Raw genomic sequence first — 19,759 nt, 5'->3', positions numbered from 1 at the left:
ATAGCAATTTCCCACCTAAAGAAGCTGAGCCTTTTTTTATCAATGAGCTTGGCGGCCGTGTAAATAGCACGGCTGGCCAGGGCGCGGCAGATTAAGCCCCCCAGCATCCCTCGGGATGCAGCCCGCATTGCCCACACAGACTACAGCCTCATGGAGACACTTTCCCATCGGCCTGGATGCTGGCCAGAGCCCGCCACAAGTACAGGGACATCACAGCTGAGGGGTTAATTAAAAGATTTTGTGGTGCTGGCCACCTTCCTCATCTCCTAACTGCTCAGTAGAAGTCAAAACTCTGTCAATCACAAACCTGCAACAGCACGGCTTGAAGGGAAGTGCTGACAGGAGCGCCTATCCTGAAGCAGCTGACCACCTTTTCTTCTCCAAGGTCTTTCTAATGAGCAGGGAGAGCGAAAAAGAGAAAGTCATGGAAAAGCGGGGAAAAGACACTATAGGATTAGGATGACATCTTGAGAGGGGAGGGTGAGAAAAGGGGCAGAGGACATCTCATGTCAAGTACTGTGTGGAAAAACCCCCAACCCGAAGTGAAACATCTGTCAGAGGTTAAACTCCACACCTTAGGGGGAGATGCAGACCGAAGGAGCTCTGGGCACTGGGAAGTGAAAGGCATTGGAAAAGCTCCAGGTAACATTTCCCCCTCCTCCTTTTTCCTGTAAGGATGCGGCAGAGAGGGCAGGCAGCTGCAAATCCAAAGGGAATTTTTTAAGAAAACACAGCCTAATGAAGGGAGAAGTTTGAAACCCTCCATTTTAGCATAATGAGTCTTCAACAGCTGTTTTGAAAGACAACTTTCACCAACATGGAATAATGTTTTTTGTGTAGGTACTGAAATACATTCATGTTAAGGGAAGGTTATTGCGGAGTGCTCAAAAATGTCAGCATTTCAGTTCTGTTCTTCAGGGCACTGTAATTCTCAAGCTTCGTCCAGATGTTTATAGCTGTATAGATTATTCTGATAAAATCTGAATTATATGGAAGTCGCCATGGACTTGCCAACTGGTGTAAACGTTACCCCAAATCTGGCAGGTCCGTGTCAGTGACACTGCTTCCGCTCTACCAGCCCAATTTCATCAGAAAAATTACCGCGAGCTGCCAGCAGACCTGCCCTGCTCTCTCCCTACCCCTGCCCGGCAGCTGTGGGATGGCTGCCCCGGCCGGTGCGAGGCGGCCGCCTGGAAGCCACACCACCACACCGGTGGCAAGGCCGCCCTTTCCCGCGGCTCCTACCGGTTTCCTGGCTGGCGGGGGGAGCCTCACCCACTGGGCCTGCAGATAAGCTCCCGCTGCGGGGTGGAAGACGTCGATCAGCAGCAGCACTGAAATAACAGTATTTTCTCTGCGGGCGCGGGGGGGGGGGGGGGGGGGTGCTGAGGAGAGGGGGAAGACCGCTCGGCCCTCGTGAGGGAAAAGGCCCTACGGGACCTGGAAGTGGCTTTTATGGCCTTGTTTGCCCCTTTTTTTCGTGTCGACAGCCAGCAAGGCGGCGGCGGCAGCAGCTAAGGGTGCAGCTTCCTAAATCGCGGCTGGGTTTGGGGCAGGAGTGGAGTGAGGAGCCCCCGTTTACGGGGGGGGGGGGGGGGGCGGCTATCGGCGGGGACCCCCGGGCCGCCCCGGCCCCGGCGTGCCCGGCCAGGCAGCGCCCCCTGCCGGCCGTCCTGCGCGGCACAGGCTCTGGGGACGGCAGGGCCCAGGGGAGCCCCGCGACCACCCTCCCCTTCGGAGGAGAGAAAGGGAGGAAAACGCAGCCTTCCTGGAGAAAAAAAAAAAAAAAAAAAAAAAAAAAAAAAAAAAGGGTGATTTAAGTAGGCAGGGCTGGGGTGGGACGGGAGAAAGCAGTACATTTTAGGCAGGAGGGTTGTAGCGAGCAAAGTAAGAATTGGGACTCCTTTCATCCTGTGTTTCTCATCGCAGCTTTTTTCTCTTTCTCCCCTCTAATTCTCTTTCCGTTACCCTTTCCTCTATGGCTGATTCCTCCTCCCGCAGCACCGAGCCCCCCCCCCCCCCCCAAACCTGCTGCCTCTGCGTAGTTTCCTGAGCGAGCCTCCTGCCTGCTTCTGCCCTAATTTCAGTAGGAGCATGGAGGGTGGCCTTAGAGAGACCTGGGTCTTTACATGGCCCTTAACGATCCTTGACAGGAATCAGCTGGATACACTTCCAAATACAGAGGACTTGGGCTGCCTCTGGAGCTGCTTTGGTTGTTATTAAAGCCTAATCCCGCTAGCGGGAAACAAAATAGGTGTGCAAAAGAGGGCGGCAGGGATGAGCGACGCAGCTCCTTGCTCCATTGCTCGCTCTCACTCGCAGCTTCACTCGAGGTTAAACGTGGCACCCTCCGGTCAGGCAGTCCCAGCAGTGCTGATCAGGAGGACTCCGATTAAAGCAATAAAAGACAGCAAGAAAACAGCGAGGAGGGCTGAGGAGAGTGGGCTGAGGCAGGGGAGACGTAGTGCCCACCTCCCACGTCAGCATGGATCAGGGCTTAGCTGAGCTCCGGGGAGCTCATTTTGTTCCTCCCTCAGCAGCGGCGAACGAGGCATTTTAATATCAGGCTTGTAGCAGCCTTGCAGAGCAAGGGGCACCAGCGTGTGCACAGAAGCTGCCCGGGTGTCCCGCGCCGAGGGGTCATGGGCAGCCAGCCCCCAAACGTCAGCATCCTCTGCCGGGACCACGTGGGCATCTCCTGCATGACCAATTTTCTGTGATTGCGGGAGCGGGCACTGACGGCTCTCTAGCAGCCTTCTGTTGTTCTCGAGAAATTAATAATACGTTAAAACATTACTCAGCACTTAGATATATCGCATGGTGAATATTAAGTAACCCTCAAAATTGGCTGGAGACACCGGCGTTGCTTCCCTGCCGGATAGAAAAAGGGAGGCCTAGGTGGCACCGGCTTTTGCGAAGGCTGCGGAGCGCAGGCAGGGCTTGCGGGGGATCAGCCACAATCCCCACTGAACACCCGGCCAACCTGCCGCTCGCATTGGGCTGCCTCCGTGCCATGTAAATGTATATAACTGAGCCACCTGTCCATAACAGGCAGTTTTAGCATTTCTTCAGTGGTCAAATGTGCTGCTTATCCTATGGCACTAAAACAACCAGTGCATTGGCAATCACTCTTTTGTGCTCCCCTATTCAGGTTAGTTTTGCCCCTGCAGGCCATGGCCATACAAAGTGACTCAGGAGGGGCCTGCTTCTGGTTTCTGAAGAGACTCCCACCCTCTACATGATCCCTGGGCAGAAGGGGGCTCTGGCAAATTCAAAACTAATTTTTCAAAGGTGCATATTTGCCTGCCTATGTTTCCATCCATTCATCCATCTATCTGTAAATCTCTCTATGCCTTGCTATTCCTTCCGTATCTTCCCCGTATTGGTTGGGCTTCTGGGGGCAAGACTTTGTTTCTGTGTTTGCCAGAGTAGGTAGCACCACGGTTTTCAGCTTGCAGCTCACTGATTGTGCCCGAGGATCCGAGGGGTGGGAGATGGGTAACCCATGTGGGGTGGGACAGGGGTAACCCCAGCTGGCCACATCCCGCACCTTGCACACATCTCGGCTGAGAAGATGCTGTAAGAGAGAGGGAAAGCACCCCTTGCCCAGCCATGGAGGGCTTCTCTGAGCATGGACATAATAAGGAAATCACTTTGGGCTTAAAAATAAGGTTTAAAAGCAGCCTTCCCATAGCAGCTGTGAAGGAGGACAAAAAAAAAGCTTAATATTTTTTAAGGTGGAGTTCAAGCAATTTATGAGCTGGATTATACAATCTGCTTGCTTCCACTGCTGCAGGGGCTGGATGGCATGACCTGGAACATCCCCTCCTGCCCTAATCTCACATGTTTCCTTATAAGAATAGTTTTGACAAAGGAAAATAACTGGGTTTTTTTCCCTCTAAACAGAATAAACTTGAGAGACGCCCAAGCTTTCTTTGCATTTCATACAGCCTCCTTCTGTAAGAACAAATGGGATGAACAGACGCAAGTCCCACTGACAAGAAGATATTTAATATCCATGATGTGGTGAGCTTTCCAGCAAAAGACAGACTCTGTTTTATGCAGAAATAGCTGAATGCAGCCTGTAAAGGCTCAGCAATTAATCACACATTTGAAGAAATACAACACAGTCATAGAGGCTGAATTTTAAATGCTTGCTGCTCCAGTTTGGACAGTGACAAATTAAGGCCCATACAAAAGCAGGTGTGGCTCTTGAAGAAGCCCTCTGAGGGCAATTAAAAATGGGAAACCAGCTGGTACGCATGCAGATGTGACAGCTAGAGCAGCTTAAGAAATGAATAGAAAGGAGGAGGATGGAGGAATTAATGGTGTAGGAGCTGAGGTGAATGAAACAGGACTTGCTCTCCAAAGGGGATTGCTCCATGGCGGGTGAAGTGTCTCGTCGTGTGGGATAGGCAAAGCTGTGACAGCTACGTGTCCCCGCTGCCCTGGAGAGCTGCCCTGTGCCTGCCACTGACAGGCTCCAAACAAAGCCCCCACCAAAGGACCCCACAAACTGCAGAAGCTGCTGCCCCACACATCCCACAGCTTCCCCTGGTGCCCGGGGGAGAGCTGCGTTTGGAGGTGTGTGAAGTCGGTGGCCTGGGCACCTCCGAAAATGCCTGCGGTACCCCGTGATGGAAAAGGCAAGGGGCTGAGGTTGAGGGTGGATTTTCCCAAATCAGCTCCAATGAGAGCCAGGTCTGCTCCGATCCAATAGGCAATATCCAGCCAGGTTTGACATACGGTGCTTCATCATTCCCAATCAGTTCACCATCTCCAGTGTTTGCTGTTCTGAATCAGTCAAGGAAATGGTTATTTTTCCCATTAAAAACACATAGAATAATTCAGATACATGTCAAATTATGAAGGATTTGTAATTTGCCATTAGGGTTACCATTTAGGAAGTGTTAGCAGATTTATAAATAGTGCCATGAAAACAAACTATGAATCAGTACAAGCCAGAGCTCCTCATCCCGTTTGGAAAAGGATGCTACCATGATTGTCATTACAATTTCTCCATGCTGTTCCTCCCACATTTACTCCTACCCTGCCCCTCTCCACACATCCAGCCGGTGTGAGGTATCACTGGGACAGCATTTTGTAGAAATTACTTTCTACTGAAGTGCAGGATGGGGGACTGGTCCCATTTGCCTCATCAAAGTCTGTTCTTCTGAAGTAATTTGTTGATACAATTCTCTTTCCCGCTCTGAATTATATGGACTATTTCTCAGAAAAAGCTGTCGATACAGATCGCTATAAATGACTTGTTCGGTTTTTCTCTCCCCTTGTCCCTAGGAAAGGATTGCTTCTGCTAACATTAAGCTTTGGCATACAATAATCCTTCTGGGAAGCTGAGCACAACAGCGTTTCATTTGAGGCTGCTGATAGCATGGTAGAGTGGGCAAGGTCTTTACCCGTTTCAACCTCTAAATAAAAAGAAAAAAATCTCTAGTGAAGAGCTGCTCAGCCCCTTGCCTGTCTCTGTGAAGCTGAGTATTTAAGCCACTTCTTTCCTGAAAAAAAGTCTTATTTTTGATGGCCCTATTTCCAGCACGGTGTTGATGAAGCATGGGATATTTTCTATGTAAAAGGAGTTCTCTTTCTGTGTTCACCCCCACACTAGCCTTGCTGTTTGTCACCAGCGTGGGTAGTGACAGCCCTAACAGTGCCATCCTAGCCAGCATGCCAAATAATACAGCAGGTGGGCAGCTTCACTGTGGGAAATAGCCGTTCACAGTGCCTCTACACTCGGGCATAGGTAGTCTTCGCAGCACGGAGACTCTGGCTGAACAGCTTTCGTATAAAAAAATGCATCCTAAGACTGAATAATTTCTCTTATAACGAGCTCGGCATCCAGGGCCTCGGCCAGGGAAGAGGGCCCCAGCCAGCCGGTAACAAACCCGGCCCCAAAAAGCAGTCCTTGCCAAAAATCCTGCAAGGGTGGGAAAAAGGAGGCAACCAGAGAGAGCTTTGAATGCAGCCCGAGGCCGTACTGAGCACATGAACAGCAGCTGCAGGGCAGAGACGGTTTTAGCCAGCACTTTTCTTCTATTTGAAGGGATGGGAATGGGCTAATTTGGAGCTGGCAGTAGGTAACCACAGAGAAGATATAAGATGAATCTTATATAATGATCTGAAACTGTTCTGCATCCCCCTTCCAGTTCCCCATGACAACCACAGCTAGAAACAGAGACACCTCCGAGTGACGTTCAAAAGGTTTCATAGACCAGTGTGGTAAATAGAGTCAGTGCCAAAACTTCCCTGCCTCCGAGAAGGGGCACAAGGAGAAGCAATTGCTCATTGCTTATCCATCTCCCTACCGTCATCTATTGTGTCTGGAGACTGCTGCCACGTGCAAACATCTGGGATGCATCACGGACCTTCTCCTGCTGGAGAGAGGAGATGTTTTTTTGGACGCAAACTAAGCTTGGAGGCGCTCTGCAGTCTTTGCAAGGGAACGAACAGCAAGTTACTGCATGGAGGGAAAGAAGGGAGAAGGTTTTATTCCAAGACGAATGTGGGAGCCTTGAGGGTGAGCAAAACCTTCACAAGCAGAAACCTCCCGCGCACACAGGGAGGGGGAAGGCTGATGGGTTGAGACAAGCAAGTATGATTTGTGTTTTAGAGGGCTGTCTGAGCAGAGGGGAATACCGCCAGGAGCACTGAGTACCTCGCCGGTTTTGCAAGCTATGCCTAGTTCCTACCTAAAGGGTGAAGGACAGCAAGTTGTTCTTCAGGCCAGGAGTTAACCAGGAATAAGGAGGGCCATTGCGCTTGGGCAGCAGAGAAGAGGAGCACCCATGGCAGTGCTGCCAGGCAGGCGCTGCCAGAATACCTCTCCATCCTTTCCCACAGGGCTTCTTCCAGGATCCCACTCCGCCTGTGAAGGGTGCACCTCCGGGGGAGCCAGCCCCGGCTGCTCTCAGCAGCTGTGCTGCGTCCCAGCTCCCAGCTGGGCATCGTGCAGGGACACCCCATCCTTACAGCACAACCATGGACACATGTCAGAACATTCCAGTATCGGTTGCTCTTTATTTTAGGTCTGTATAAATCATGAAGGCAGGCACACGTAGTTCCCTGCCTCAGCTGGCTTTTGGGAGCCCAGGATCCTTTGACCTCCATGTAACATGAAGATTTTTTTCTTCTGTCTTGAGCTGACATCTTTATTCTCAAACAGCTGGTCCCAACAGTGACTCCCCTGCTACTGAAGTACACTCTCATGTTCCTCTGCCCTCTTTTCAAGTTTTCCTCTTTGTTTTAGTGAAATCTCTCAAGTTTTTAAGACGTGATACTCCAATTCCCTCATTTTCCTTCTGGGGAAAAGCATCCACCCTCCTTCTCTTCCCCTCAAATTGCAGAGACCCCAGTCTGGAAGAAATCTGGGCAGAAGCTGGTCACCTGCTGACCCATCTGTTCATGGAGACCAACACCAGGGTTGCACCACTGTCTGCATTATCCATGGCACAAGGCAGCAGTCATGAGACACAAAATTCACACACTACATGTCAGTATAGTCCAGCGATTATTTTCTTCTTTTTTACAAAAAAATAAATGCCAACAGTCTTCCTTTTTAGCCTGACATGTGGGACTAGCTCAGTCACTCTGCTCTGTCTTGAGACTGAAGGTGGTGGTCTCGACTGGCTGGACCTGATGATTAGTTAGCCCTGCTACTAATCTGGTGTCAAAAATGCAGCTCCCTCTTCAGCAACATCCCAAGCAGCTCATTTTTAGAAAGACAAACAGTTCTGAAATCTGCAATGGTCTAAATATTTAAAGGTAATAGTCTTTTATTAGTTTCTGGTTCAAGGAAAGTCCACTCGTCTCTAGGCGAACGTTTTAAATGCAGCGAAAGGGCTTTTCAAAACTGTTTGTCATTCTGTAAGGCTTTAGTTTTCTGGGATTTTTTGTTTGTTTGTTTTACTTCTGTCTTCAAAAATAAGTGGGTTTCTCATTTTGTTTTTTTTCTGTACAAACTGTGATTTAGTGAAACTGTTATCTGCTGTCTAACAGCGAAGCATGAGAAATACGATCTCTCCATACTGGGTTATAGGTAATAATAAAACCATAACAGGCGAAGGGTCTACCTTTAAGGAGGAACAATAAATATATTGGCTGCCTTAGGCCTGAGGACTCTTGAGTTTCTTCATTGTGAATGAATAATAAATCTCCAGGGTCCACTGGTGACTACTTACAAATAAAACACTATGGCTGGAAGATAAAATTACGTTCTTCAGAAGTAAGTGGGGAGGAGAAGATGGGACGCTAGTACTGCCTGTGCTGCTGGGGAGGGCTCCTGGGGGGCTGCCAGCCTGCCGGGTGCAGGAGCCAAGGGACGACAGAGCAACAGCAGAGCTGGGGAGCTTTTTGGGTTTCCTCTCCTACTGTGTGGGCTGGCCGTGTCCTTCCCCTTTGTGGGACCAGGCAGGCGGCCTGGGCTCTGACTGGGGTCCCTCTGTGGGCTCTGTTCCTCAGGCCGGGCACCGGAGTGGCCTCGTGCACTTGCACCACGATGGACAAATCGGCCCCTGCCCCTCTCCTCCTCGGGTGCCTCCCCTGACTGATGCTTCTGCTGCAGACTTAGGCTGACAGTGAGACCTCTGCCTCAACCCAAAGTTTCCTGGGAATTTTCAGGGAAGGTTCCTCAGCACTCCTTCAGAAGAAAAGAAAAGAAATATACTGCATTATCTAGGTTAAAAAAAAGGAAAAAAAAAAGTGGTTACTGTTTTACCGAGAAGCTCTGCCAGGGCCATGCCTCAGATGAGGGTTACAGCTGGCCCGGTTACAAGCATCTGAAAATCATCACCAGCTTGTGTCCATCAGAAGCATGTTAAACTGCGGCAGCTGGATGCTAAATAGGACTTCTCTGGCAGGTTCACGTGGGGCCTGAGCCAGAGTCAAGCACTAAACTGGACAGAGAAGAGCCTCTCTCCCCATGGCCTCCCCATGCTGGGGGTGAGCGGCAGCAAGGGGTTGGGGCCCCACGGCTCGCCAGGGAGGGAGCCGAGACTGGGGGTTTGGTTCAAGGCAGCTGGGGTGGGCTGGACAACTGGCCGCAAGGAGCAGCAGTGCAGAGGGAGGAGGGGGCCTCGCCACGGAGGCAGGGGCAGCGTCCATCTGCCATAGCCAGAAAGGCAAATGCCCCTCTCTGCTGTCCCGGTCACTGCCCACAATCCCAAGGCACACCCAGCTCTGAGGTTTGCGCTTCTGCAGCCTCAAGTTTGCAACCGTGATGGCTGCTCCTGGCAGTGATACATGGGTAGTGGTGTGCACGCGGTGGAGACCACAGCTACGTAGCGATGGCCTGCTCCAGGTATGTGGGTCGTGGGACGTGGTTTGCATTCAAATCCCTTCAGCACACAAGCGGCCCTGCAAAATTAATTGCCTAGGGCCTTATTTTCAAAAAACCCAGCCGATAGGACCCAAAAGAGCTGCAGTGCTGTGGCTGTGGTCCTGATGCGCATCCTCTGGTGCACAAGTTTCATCACCAAGCGGTGCCGCCCTCCTGCACCGAGACCGCTCTGCAATAGGAACTGCAGCACGGTGAGCGTGGGCAACCAGGAGAGCCCTTGCCGGAGCACAGTCAGAGCTGAAGCACCAGTGCTGGTGCACCCTTTGTCTTCTGCACAAGGAAAGCCTACACACATGGGAGAGGCCGCTGGCTCCTGCTTGTTTTCCCACTACTGGTGCAAAGTCTGAATGCATTGGAAGCTGCTACTTTTGCAGCTTCCTGCCAGACTGACCCTCTTTGGCACTTACTAGACAACCAGTCCAATTTTACCAGTGACAAGCAGAGGGACAAGAGGAGAGAGATACAAAGAACTCAAACCAAAAGGCTCCAGGTTTCCCTAAAAAAGCAAGCAAGCAAATAGGGTACATAACTATTTTAGTGTATGCGCAGACATGCTGGTAGATTTATTTACTGTGTTTGCTTATTTTCAAATAGCTGGCAGCATAGGGTTAGGTTTTCTGTGCTTATTAGAATGAGAGATACGAGAAAAGATGTAAAAAAATAGTACTTGGGATTTCCCATTCCCAGTCCCCATTCATCACTTCTGTGACAGTTGGGCTAAAAATACTTTGTTAAACACGAGGACCTACAGGCATAGAAGGAACTTGCTTACAAATGCAAGCTCAGCCATCTCAACACAAAACCACTGGTGGCTATCAAAGTCCCAGCATCTTTGACTCCGCTACAAAACCCTTCTCCTCTCACATACCAGCTGCGGTGAATGGGTGTTGGACCAGTGGGCTCCCTCCTTGCAGTTTAGGAAAGGCTAGTAAGATGAGGCCATTCCCCTTGTAGCTGTTCTGAGAAACACAGCTGGATATCTTTAGAATTGCTTTTCTAAGCACTTACCTGGGGCCTTGCTTGGTGGCCTGAGGAAGACAAATGTGCCCTGTTGTTCTAGTGCTATTCGGGGTTTGGGGTCTCCTCTTTGAGCCCTCAAAGCACAGAGATGCTGGGCAGAAAAGCACATAGTCAACAAAAGGAGCAGCAATCAAAAGGAGGAAGAGAACAGAAGGGACTAAAAGCAGGGGCATATTTACACTCCTAAACTTTTTTAAAATCACAAACCTGCAACAGCATGGCTTGAAGGGAAGTGCTGACAGGAGTGCCTATCCTGAAGCAGCTGACCACCTTTTCTTCTCCAAGGTCTTTCTGATGAGCAGGGAGAGCGAAAAAGTAATGGAAGTGAGGAAAAGACACTATAGGATTAGGATGACATTTTGAGAGGGGAGGGTGAGAAAAGGAGCAGAGGACATCTCATGTCAAGTAATGTGTAGAAAAAACCCAACCTGAAGGAGAGTAAATGTCACAATGGAACAGAAGAGGAGGGGATTCTGAGACATGGAAAAAAAGATAAAATGGAAGAAGGACATTATAAGTTGGGAGGCAAAAACCATACTATAAAGAAACAGCTGAGAGGTTGATGGAGGGAAAGTCTGGAAGAAGGAGAACTTTCAAAAATGTTATCTTATTGATGTAAGGTATCTGTAGATACAGACATGGAAATCTGCTGTTTTGACTCAGTGCTCTCGGCAGAAAGGCACAATCCAACAGCAAGAGAATAGTTCTTCAGCCAAGCAGTGGCCCTAAACGTTTTAAGTATGTTATATGCCACATTTCATCAAGATGTCACTTCCTTAAGATCTTCAGTTTACCTGTCAGCAGAATAAGTATAAAGAGAATTCAAGCCATGTTTCTAAGCAAGTTTTAAAGTGCAAGGTGTGATGCATTTGGACAACAGTAGTTTCTTTCTAGATAATGATCAGCCTAAAATCTATCACCTAAAATAATAAGCCCACCATCAGGACAGAAACAGAAACAAAGCTTTCTGTGAGGGGGAAACAGTGCTTGCAAACTTGTCCAGCAATACTGAAAAGGCCTTGAAAGTCTTGATTCTGACCACCACCCAAAATTAGCTTTGCCTGTGCAAGGCACTAGGTCAGTGCTGGCATAAAGCCCTAACCAAATGCTGCCTGGCTTTGGCTTTTTTTCCCCCTATAATTCAAAATTCACAATTTCAAGGAGATGGATTACAAAGGGAGGAGATGGATGAAGGGGAACCAGCAAAGACTACAAATAGCATGGTAGTAGCATGTGCCACTAGCAGGTGACAAGCTAAGGTGCTTATGACAGCACCTACTTCCAATAGATGCTGCTTTGTTTTTTATCTTGTAAATACTCATAGATGACCTTGGCAAACAGAGTTCTCAAAGCAAAACTCTGGCAAAGCTCCTGAAGCCTAAACCTCCTCAAGACCTTCTTCCAGGTGGTGGCAGAGGGCAGGAAATGGCACCTGCATGTTACATTGTCCACTTGGGCCTTTCCAATCAGCTGCTGTCACAGTGTGGAAAAAAAAAAACCCTAGTAATTTTTTGAAGAATGTGACAAAAACTCCTTGCTAGAGCCGTTTCTCTTGGGTGTGTGCACCAGGTCCTCCTTTGGCTCGTGAGGATGGAGAGGAGAGGAAAAGAGGGACCCGACACCTGTTGCTCTTGGCATCAGGATGCCCTAACGAACTTCTAATTTCCTGGAGCTCAGGTGCATCTCAGCTGGGCACTTATGCATTCAGTGGGAATCACGCTTCCCCCTGCACCCATCACCTTCATGTCCAGTCCAAACCAGGATGTTTCAAAATTGGTGAATTTTCTCCCTTGCGCTCCTACTAGAATGGCTCAGAGACCTTTTATGAAGCATACACAAGCACAGCAAGTTGTTATGATCCTTCTTTTTCTGAGATTTCTGGTTTGTTATGCACTGATGGGTGCAAAGAATCCACTTAAAACATATAACCAAATGTTATTTAATATCTTAAAAAGTAACACAATCCAAAATGGATATTTCACACAACACTACATAAACAACATGAACACAATATTACCATATGGAGGGACTTTCAAATATAGACTTACAAAAATCCCTGTCCTTTTTTTTCCTTTAAATTATTATACTAAGCATGACAAGTAATCATCATTTACAATATGGTACACTGACACAATAAAAACCATGTTACAAATGTGCTGTTATAAATCAGTAACGTTAGGGAAGACATTTCATGAACTGCAATTATTTCATATGAAATACTATACAATATAAACAGAACATCCATCTTGGATGACCTTTACAGCAACCAGAGACCAAGTAATTTTTTAATTTTTTTTTCAGTGCAAACACATTTATACAAGGCAGTCTTGGCTGCAAAACTCCCTTCTAACATACAGTAAGTCCCACTTGCATTTATTAACTCATTTAAACCTAATGCAACAGCCACATTCAGTCACTCACAGAAAATTACCTGCAGAATTATGATCCCTTTAAACTTATGTCTCCTCCACATATAAAAGTAACATCTGTGTCAATTACTCCAAGGGCCCTTTCATACTTCTGGGTGGGTATCCTTTGGGTGGCTCTAACCGCTATACAACACGAGGGCAGCGTACCGCACGGAAGACCGCCCTTCCGAGGTGGCTGTCGCAGCATCCCGGCTGGGCAGCTGTGCATTTCACCAGGGATTCAACCCAGGCTGCCCTTCCACAGCCAGGTGCGTGCATGTGGCCTTCTGCTCCTTCTCTGCATTTAATGTCTTGGGGCGGGGGGAGGAACACGGAAACCCTCAGCTCAGAACTGAGCTTCAATGGAGTTAACGACCCACTCCCATCTCCATCAGATCCGCGGGAGATCAGGGGAGTCACACCAGATTTACACCCGCATAACTGAAACCAACGTTTAGAGCGCCGCTATAAAAGAAGCGTGATAGTCCCGTTTTCTTCTAGCACCAGCGTGGCTTTTGGTGGGTCCACTGCATGCTTCTCATGCAGTAATGATGCACTTATGATGGGGGGAACGGTTTAGATATATACTTTTTTTTTAAAGAATTTCGTAAAAAATAGAACTTTTCTCTCTAATACTGTACAGTTTTCTTCAGAAGAGCAAAGAGAATTGTAAACTGTGGGTGTGACACCAGATTAGGAGTGCTATTTGCTTTCTCAGCACAACAATTTGAACAATTGTGTTGGGAAAAGCTCTGCGAAATGTATTTGAAAAACAAATTTTTAATTAAAATAACTGTTTCTAAAACCACCGCTGGCAGTACTCATATGACTGAAAACTTGGTTGGTTTTGGCACTGCTAATCCAAGAGCCTCTGCAGGACTGCAAATTAGTTTCTCTCTTGCTTAAACAAACTGAATGCATCAAAAGAGTAACTTCAGAGTATAAACATGAAACACTTTGGTTAACTATTAAACATATTCCAATAACTTCAAGAAAGCAACTAGTTAATAAATTACTCTGCAGACTCCTAGGCTTTGTTTTTTCCGATGTGCCTGGACATAAAGTAGGGTCAGTGAACTCTGCCTACCTCACAGGCTCGCGAGGCTTAGCTGGTACCACGTTAAGTGCTTTGAGGCCCTCAGGCGAAAAGGCATGATTTAAGTGCAAAGTATTATCCGTGTTTATGATGGCCTCCGAATACTGGTTTGCTTGTTCTCTTTTCTAAAAACGACTACTGCTGGCAAGCACTTAGGCCATGGTTTTCATTAAAATATTTGTTTTCCAATACATTTTACTTTTTAAAGTTGAGTGAACATTGTTTCGCGTGCAACGGACATTTTACAGTGGCGCAAGAAGTCAAATGGCTAATGATTTCTTATAATTTTTAACTTAAATACTTAAAATGGCAAAATTAGCTCAACTGATGATTGTATTTTAATTTGCATCAGGATAACGGTACTAAGTTTGCTGAAAGAGGTGTTCATAAATCGGGATTTGTATATAAATGTGATCTGCTTAAGTTCAACTGTCACTTTCTTCCTTTGGTTTTTGGAAAAATCTTTCGTTCTTCCCTCTTGAAAGGTGGCTTGTTGCAGCTGGCTACTTTTCAAAAGCCAGCTTCATTTTTCTCAGAAACTCGCCCACGTTCTTTGAACAATAGGCACATACCTCAAGTAGGGAACCTAATACTGCTCCCAGCAAAGTCAATTAAAGGCTGTCGGTAATTTCTATAGGAGCAAGTGTTTCAGTCGCACACAATCTAGAGAACAGAGTGCTTATCATTAAAGGAAGAGCTGTTTTAACACCCTTGTGAGTTCAGAGAAACCATGACCTGATATGTTGACAAAGATGGAGGCAGAATAGGGCCCAAAGTATTTGAAGGCTGCCAAGAAAATACCCAGAGTGTCTTCTGTTAAACCCCAAACTGTCAATCATATTTCACAGACTGTAGATGTTCCTAATTTGCTAAATTACAAATACATTTTCAAGTTCTACCAGGCAGAAATTTTAGCAGTAACTGGGGAGAGGATGGAAGGTTTCAGCCTCCCTTTCACTTTTATCCCAATTATGCAGCCTTGTCAAACTCTAAGTGACTCATCTGAAAGCCAGATTTTTAATATTGTACAAGGAAATTGTGGCAATGGAAACATGATGATTTCATACGCAAGCATTGACACACAAGAGAACGCCATGACCTAATGCTTCAAAGTTTTTAACCTTGCTTTGTACAATACACTTTTCATGTTGCTGCATTTCATCAAATTCATGGAGGTAGTTATATGTGTAAAAAAAATTACCATAAAAGTAACATGTTGTATTATAATAATACATATTAAGTGTGCAAAATGCCGACAGATTTGTGTTGACCCTTTACAGTGGAACACAACACAGATTCAACCTAATCTAACTCTGTAAACCTTTAAATTGATACATTAGAAGAAGAATGATAGATAAGCAACCATGTAATACAAGGCTCTGATTTCATCAAAGGATCAGGGTGACATAAAGCACTCAAGCTCCACTCTTGCGGTTTTGTTACCAGAACCTCAAGATGGAATTTCCTTATATTCCATTGTTGATTTTAAAAGGAAAAAAAAAAAAAAATAAAATTCAAGATTAGAACGTTTCTATTTGAAACTTGTTTACATTCCATATTCCAAGAGTCACATTAATATTGGTACAATGCCATGTCAACATTAATATGACATTTAGGTTGTCTGCTGGTCTCTGGGAACTTTAGGAAATAACATACTATACAGTTTATAGGTATGTACTATCATATTTTGTTGGAATTATGTCTTCGGTACAACCAGCTGCCTGCGTAAATTCTGATTAGTTTATGACAAACAAATATTTCCCCCAAAGGTGAAATTTGTTTTTGCTGTTCACATTTTAATACTGCCGTTAGTACTTCAGATCATCACTGTAAATTTTTTTATCGTTTTGACATTTTTATTTACTGAATTGATACATACTACTGATGTCAGAGCTCATCTCAGAAACAAAATCACAGTCAGCCACTGCATAGTATATGACAATTCCCCACAAAAACTCTGACTCTACAGTTCGCATGGAATAAGTACGGCTGGAGTTACATACTGAATAATAAGATGCGTCATGCAAAGCATTATATGGTAATTAGAGCACATCTTGGAAGGTATGATAAGGCAGAAGGCTAAAGGCCAAGTGACTTCAATAACCAACCAAAAGCACAATAATTTCCTTTATGTGCACCGAAAGGTCTTATTGCTCCTATGAAATGGAAATTATACGCTGAAACCAAGGAAAACAGACCTGTGCATTGACTGGGTGTTCTTGACAGAACTTGAAACTTATTGTGTCCAGAGTTAGAAAGCCATTTTGTAAGTAAATGAACTATATCCAACTGCATAATGTAAGGCTGAATCTTCAGTAAAGACTTCTGATGACAATAGAGAATATGAGTGAAGCTCAAATGACTTTGTGTACAGGGTAATACATGTCACCAGAACCTGATGAAAATACTGGTTTTTAATATGTACAGTTGGGTTTCATACCTGTGTACTACAAGAGCTAGACAATGTAAATGTCCCTTTTCTATGCAACAATTTGGGCTGTTGAACATTTTAGTGTCTTTGTTATTCTTCCACCAATTCATTTGTTCTGATAAAAAAAAAAAAAAAAAAAAAGAGTTAAATTTGAAGTCAGTTTGTTGCACTACCAGGTTGCATGAGTAACAGAGCAGAATGTGACCCTATACCTAAAAATTACTCTTGGAGTTTAACTACCCTTAGAAGTTACTCTGCAGTAATCAGCACAGTACTAATTACTTTGGAGTAACAGTTTAGGGGAGAGCAATTAGGATATACCATACCTACAGAATTCAGATTTCTACTGTCAACCATGTGGACATATTTAATTTCTAGAAACTAGACATGTCCATAAAATGCTAAATTGCAAATAACATCCACTGAATAAAAAGGCCAGAAGTTTATAATTCTCTAAATTTTGTTCTCTGATAATCACTACAATGTATGCTATTTTTAATAGCCTAATTTAGGCACTCTATTTAATAAGCTACATAAAATAGATTTATGTCCTTCCACTAGAAAGAAATCAATTCTTCAGGCCATACTTGTCATTTATATCATAAAGAATATTTTTGTTCCAAGAAATTAGTTATCCTGATTCTTATATTAATGGCAAGTTGCAATACCAGAAGTGACCCAAGAATTAGATTATCTTTTTTAAATACTTGATTTATACTGAAGACATTTGTTCTCTTTTGTGTCACTCCACGTTGTGGCTCCATGACAGTTATAACTTTCCCTTCCCTCCCCACTCCCCCCTCTACGCAAAGGCCCACCTCCTCATTTGTGACTATGGAAGGTCAAGTAGCAAGTCTCAGTAAGTAAACATCTCTTATACTTTTGAAACACAAAAGAAGCCACCGCCTCCCTTCCCACCCTCCATACTTAGAAAAAATCAAACCAAACCAAAACCCAAACCTCTTTTTACTCGCTTAAACGGGTATTTGCAAAATTGTGTCACGAAAAAGCACAGTGAAAATGACTGATTAGTATTAATAATTCACAGATAGAGCTGAGGTCATCACTTGTCATGTTTGGCATTGTTTTTCCTCATGGTGATCCTGGCTGGTTACTTTCAGCAGTGGCTCAGTTTTTGAAGTAAAAAATGATCAACTCTGCAGCAGAGTTTAGCCTCTGACCAGGGGCATCACACATCTGTGGCATTTTTTTTTAAATGAAGTTGGCAACTGCATGGACATTGAAAATGCAGATTACACTTACAGTGTCTAGACTTTCATATATGTGCTCAGTTACAATTAAGTGAAGCAAAAAGTGTACATATTATCCCTACTGCTATTCTGTTGCTACAGAGCCGCAAATGTGAAAAGCAATACCTTGAAATAAAGATTTCTTTGTTGCCCCTAGTCTACATAGCAGCACAGTTTAAGTAAACACTAAAACTGTGGTTGAGATGCTTTTCTAATTTTTCCCCGAAGATGTAAACATCAGTCCCAGTGTCGTAAACTTTGCTGTATAGGATGAGACAGAAGATCTGAGGCAGGATGACCATCAGACACTAGTGACAGAAGCTTGCAGGCAGTTAGCAGGTTTCTGCAGTTTCTCAGCTTCACTTGTTGGTGGGTCTGCAGTGGCTCGGAAGTTGAACGTTGGGCCTGCGCCACCATGTGCAGGGCTCAGAGCGGGGTTCTGACGTCTGTTGCTTTCAACAATACTTGAAGTGTTGGATGCCAGGCTCTCACGAGTACTAGAACGGAAAAGAAATATATATACACACTCATATATGACATGCCTATATATTTATCGACCAGACAGGAAAGGAGAATAGAGTGTTTTATAATAGGCTTCCTGTGTTTGTATGTAATGTCACATCAATGAACCTCTCATTTTGACAGTACACATATGTTCCTCCAAAACGGGTTCCAGAGGTACTCAGCAGTCATCATACTGTAACACAGGTATAGCACTAAGCAGAGCTGAAGCCGCCACACAAACTGTAAGCTGAACCAGTATCAAGCATCTGGATTTCTCACCCAAGGAAATAGCTTCCATCTTGCACATGGAACATATTAATTTTCTTTCCTGAATGGTGCATTTTTGCACAAAGTAACTTCATCAAATCAGTTACGTGACTAGGCAGAGCTAGGAGAGCAATTGTGTAACACAGCTTCCTCTGTTGTCTCCTATCTATGTCTTTGTACAAAAAACATCAACTAAAAATGCTATTTTATGTTAAACCCACAATGCTTCTAAACAGAACACTTCAATTTTGCTTTGCAGCTGAGACAATTGCAACTTACAAGATGCTGAGAAATCTTAACTGTCTGGTCTGTGATCATGCCCTAAACAACAACTAGTGCTGCTATTTCATTCATAAAATGGACAATGTTCCTTTAGTTCTAATATATCATGTATCCACGGGAGTGACAGGACACTTGGCGCTTTTAAAGACTAAGCTTTTTAATGATACATCTTATTATGAATGCAGAGGAGCCTGTATTTTAGTCTACAGCTTTTAAGAAACTCAGCCAAGACATGCTAAGGCTAGTTCTACCACCACTACTACTACTCTTGTTCTCTTTCTGCTCTTAATAATTTTTGATCTCCAAACAATGTGTTCCTGTGCAGAGAGAGATTTGGTTTTCAAATAGCCATGTGGCCCCTGGTTATGTGTCCTTCACCTATATCCCTACTTCTTTGCAAAATGACACCACCACTTGCTATGGAGATGTTCACAGAGTACATTTAGAGGACTGAATGGGTTTGTTAAGTAAGCACTAGAAACAAAGATACTAATGACAGAGTTTCATAGTCAGTTTAAAGTCAACCTAAATTTACCTGCTACTGAAAGGGGCAGCTCTTGCCTGCCTTGTGTGGACCTGACCCTGCCACATGTTCCTGCTGCTTCCCTGATGCTGAGCCTTGCAGCCAGCCAGATCAGGGACCGCTCGCAGTTAAATACTAGCCCTAAGAAAAAAAAAAAAAAAAAAAATTAGTGCTAGCATCAGGGGAAGAGTAGGAATGCACAGCTGTGGATGTGGCAGGGGAGAAATGTGTCAGTGCATGGCACAGAGGAAGGAAGAAACACCTTGTTTAGTTGTAGGGCAGATTTAAATCATCTTAAACTGACTGAATCTGGAATATAAGTGAAGTTTTATGAAAACTCCCATAGATCTTTTAAATTGATCAAAATGGTACTGATCATCTTCTGCCAATTATTGCCTTAATGTCAGTAGTTCCGAACAGCTATGATGGGTGACACGCATAGTAAGAGGTCTCTGTGAGCTGCAATGACGTATGGTGCACTTCTGTTGCTCATTTTTGGATTCCTCTCCCTCTGCTTTTTAATGAAAATAGATGCAACCTTTGTTTTTCAGAGATCATTCAGTATTATATCATTCTTTATGGGACCACCAATTCCAGATTTTCAGACATTTTCAATTCTGATATTA

General features: G+C 45.2%; 1 protein-coding gene across 2 annotated transcripts in view; it reads right to left on the bottom strand.

Moving 5' to 3' along the window:
* Positions 1-12,295: 12,295 nt before the first annotated feature.
* The window catches only part of STOX2 (storkhead box 2), a 148,511-nt gene continuing 141,047 nt past the window's right edge, over positions 12,296-19,759 (bottom strand). For both annotated transcript variants that reach the window (XM_052779744.1, XM_052779745.1), the window contains exon 4: positions 12,296-18,054. In XM_052779744.1, coding sequence (XP_052635704.1) covers positions 17,859-18,054 — 196 coding nt within the window. In that variant the 3' untranslated portion in view covers positions 12,296-17,858. The remainder of the gene's footprint in view (positions 18,055-19,759) is intronic.

The sequence above is a fragment of the Harpia harpyja genome, chromosome 2 (genome assembly GCF_026419915.1).
Source record: "Harpia harpyja isolate bHarHar1 chromosome 2, bHarHar1 primary haplotype, whole genome shotgun sequence".
NCBI classification, from domain to species: Eukaryota; Metazoa; Chordata; class Aves; order Accipitriformes; family Accipitridae; genus Harpia; species Harpia harpyja.
Note: the sequence above shows the minus strand (reverse complement) of the source record. Positions and strands in the feature narration are given on the sequence as shown.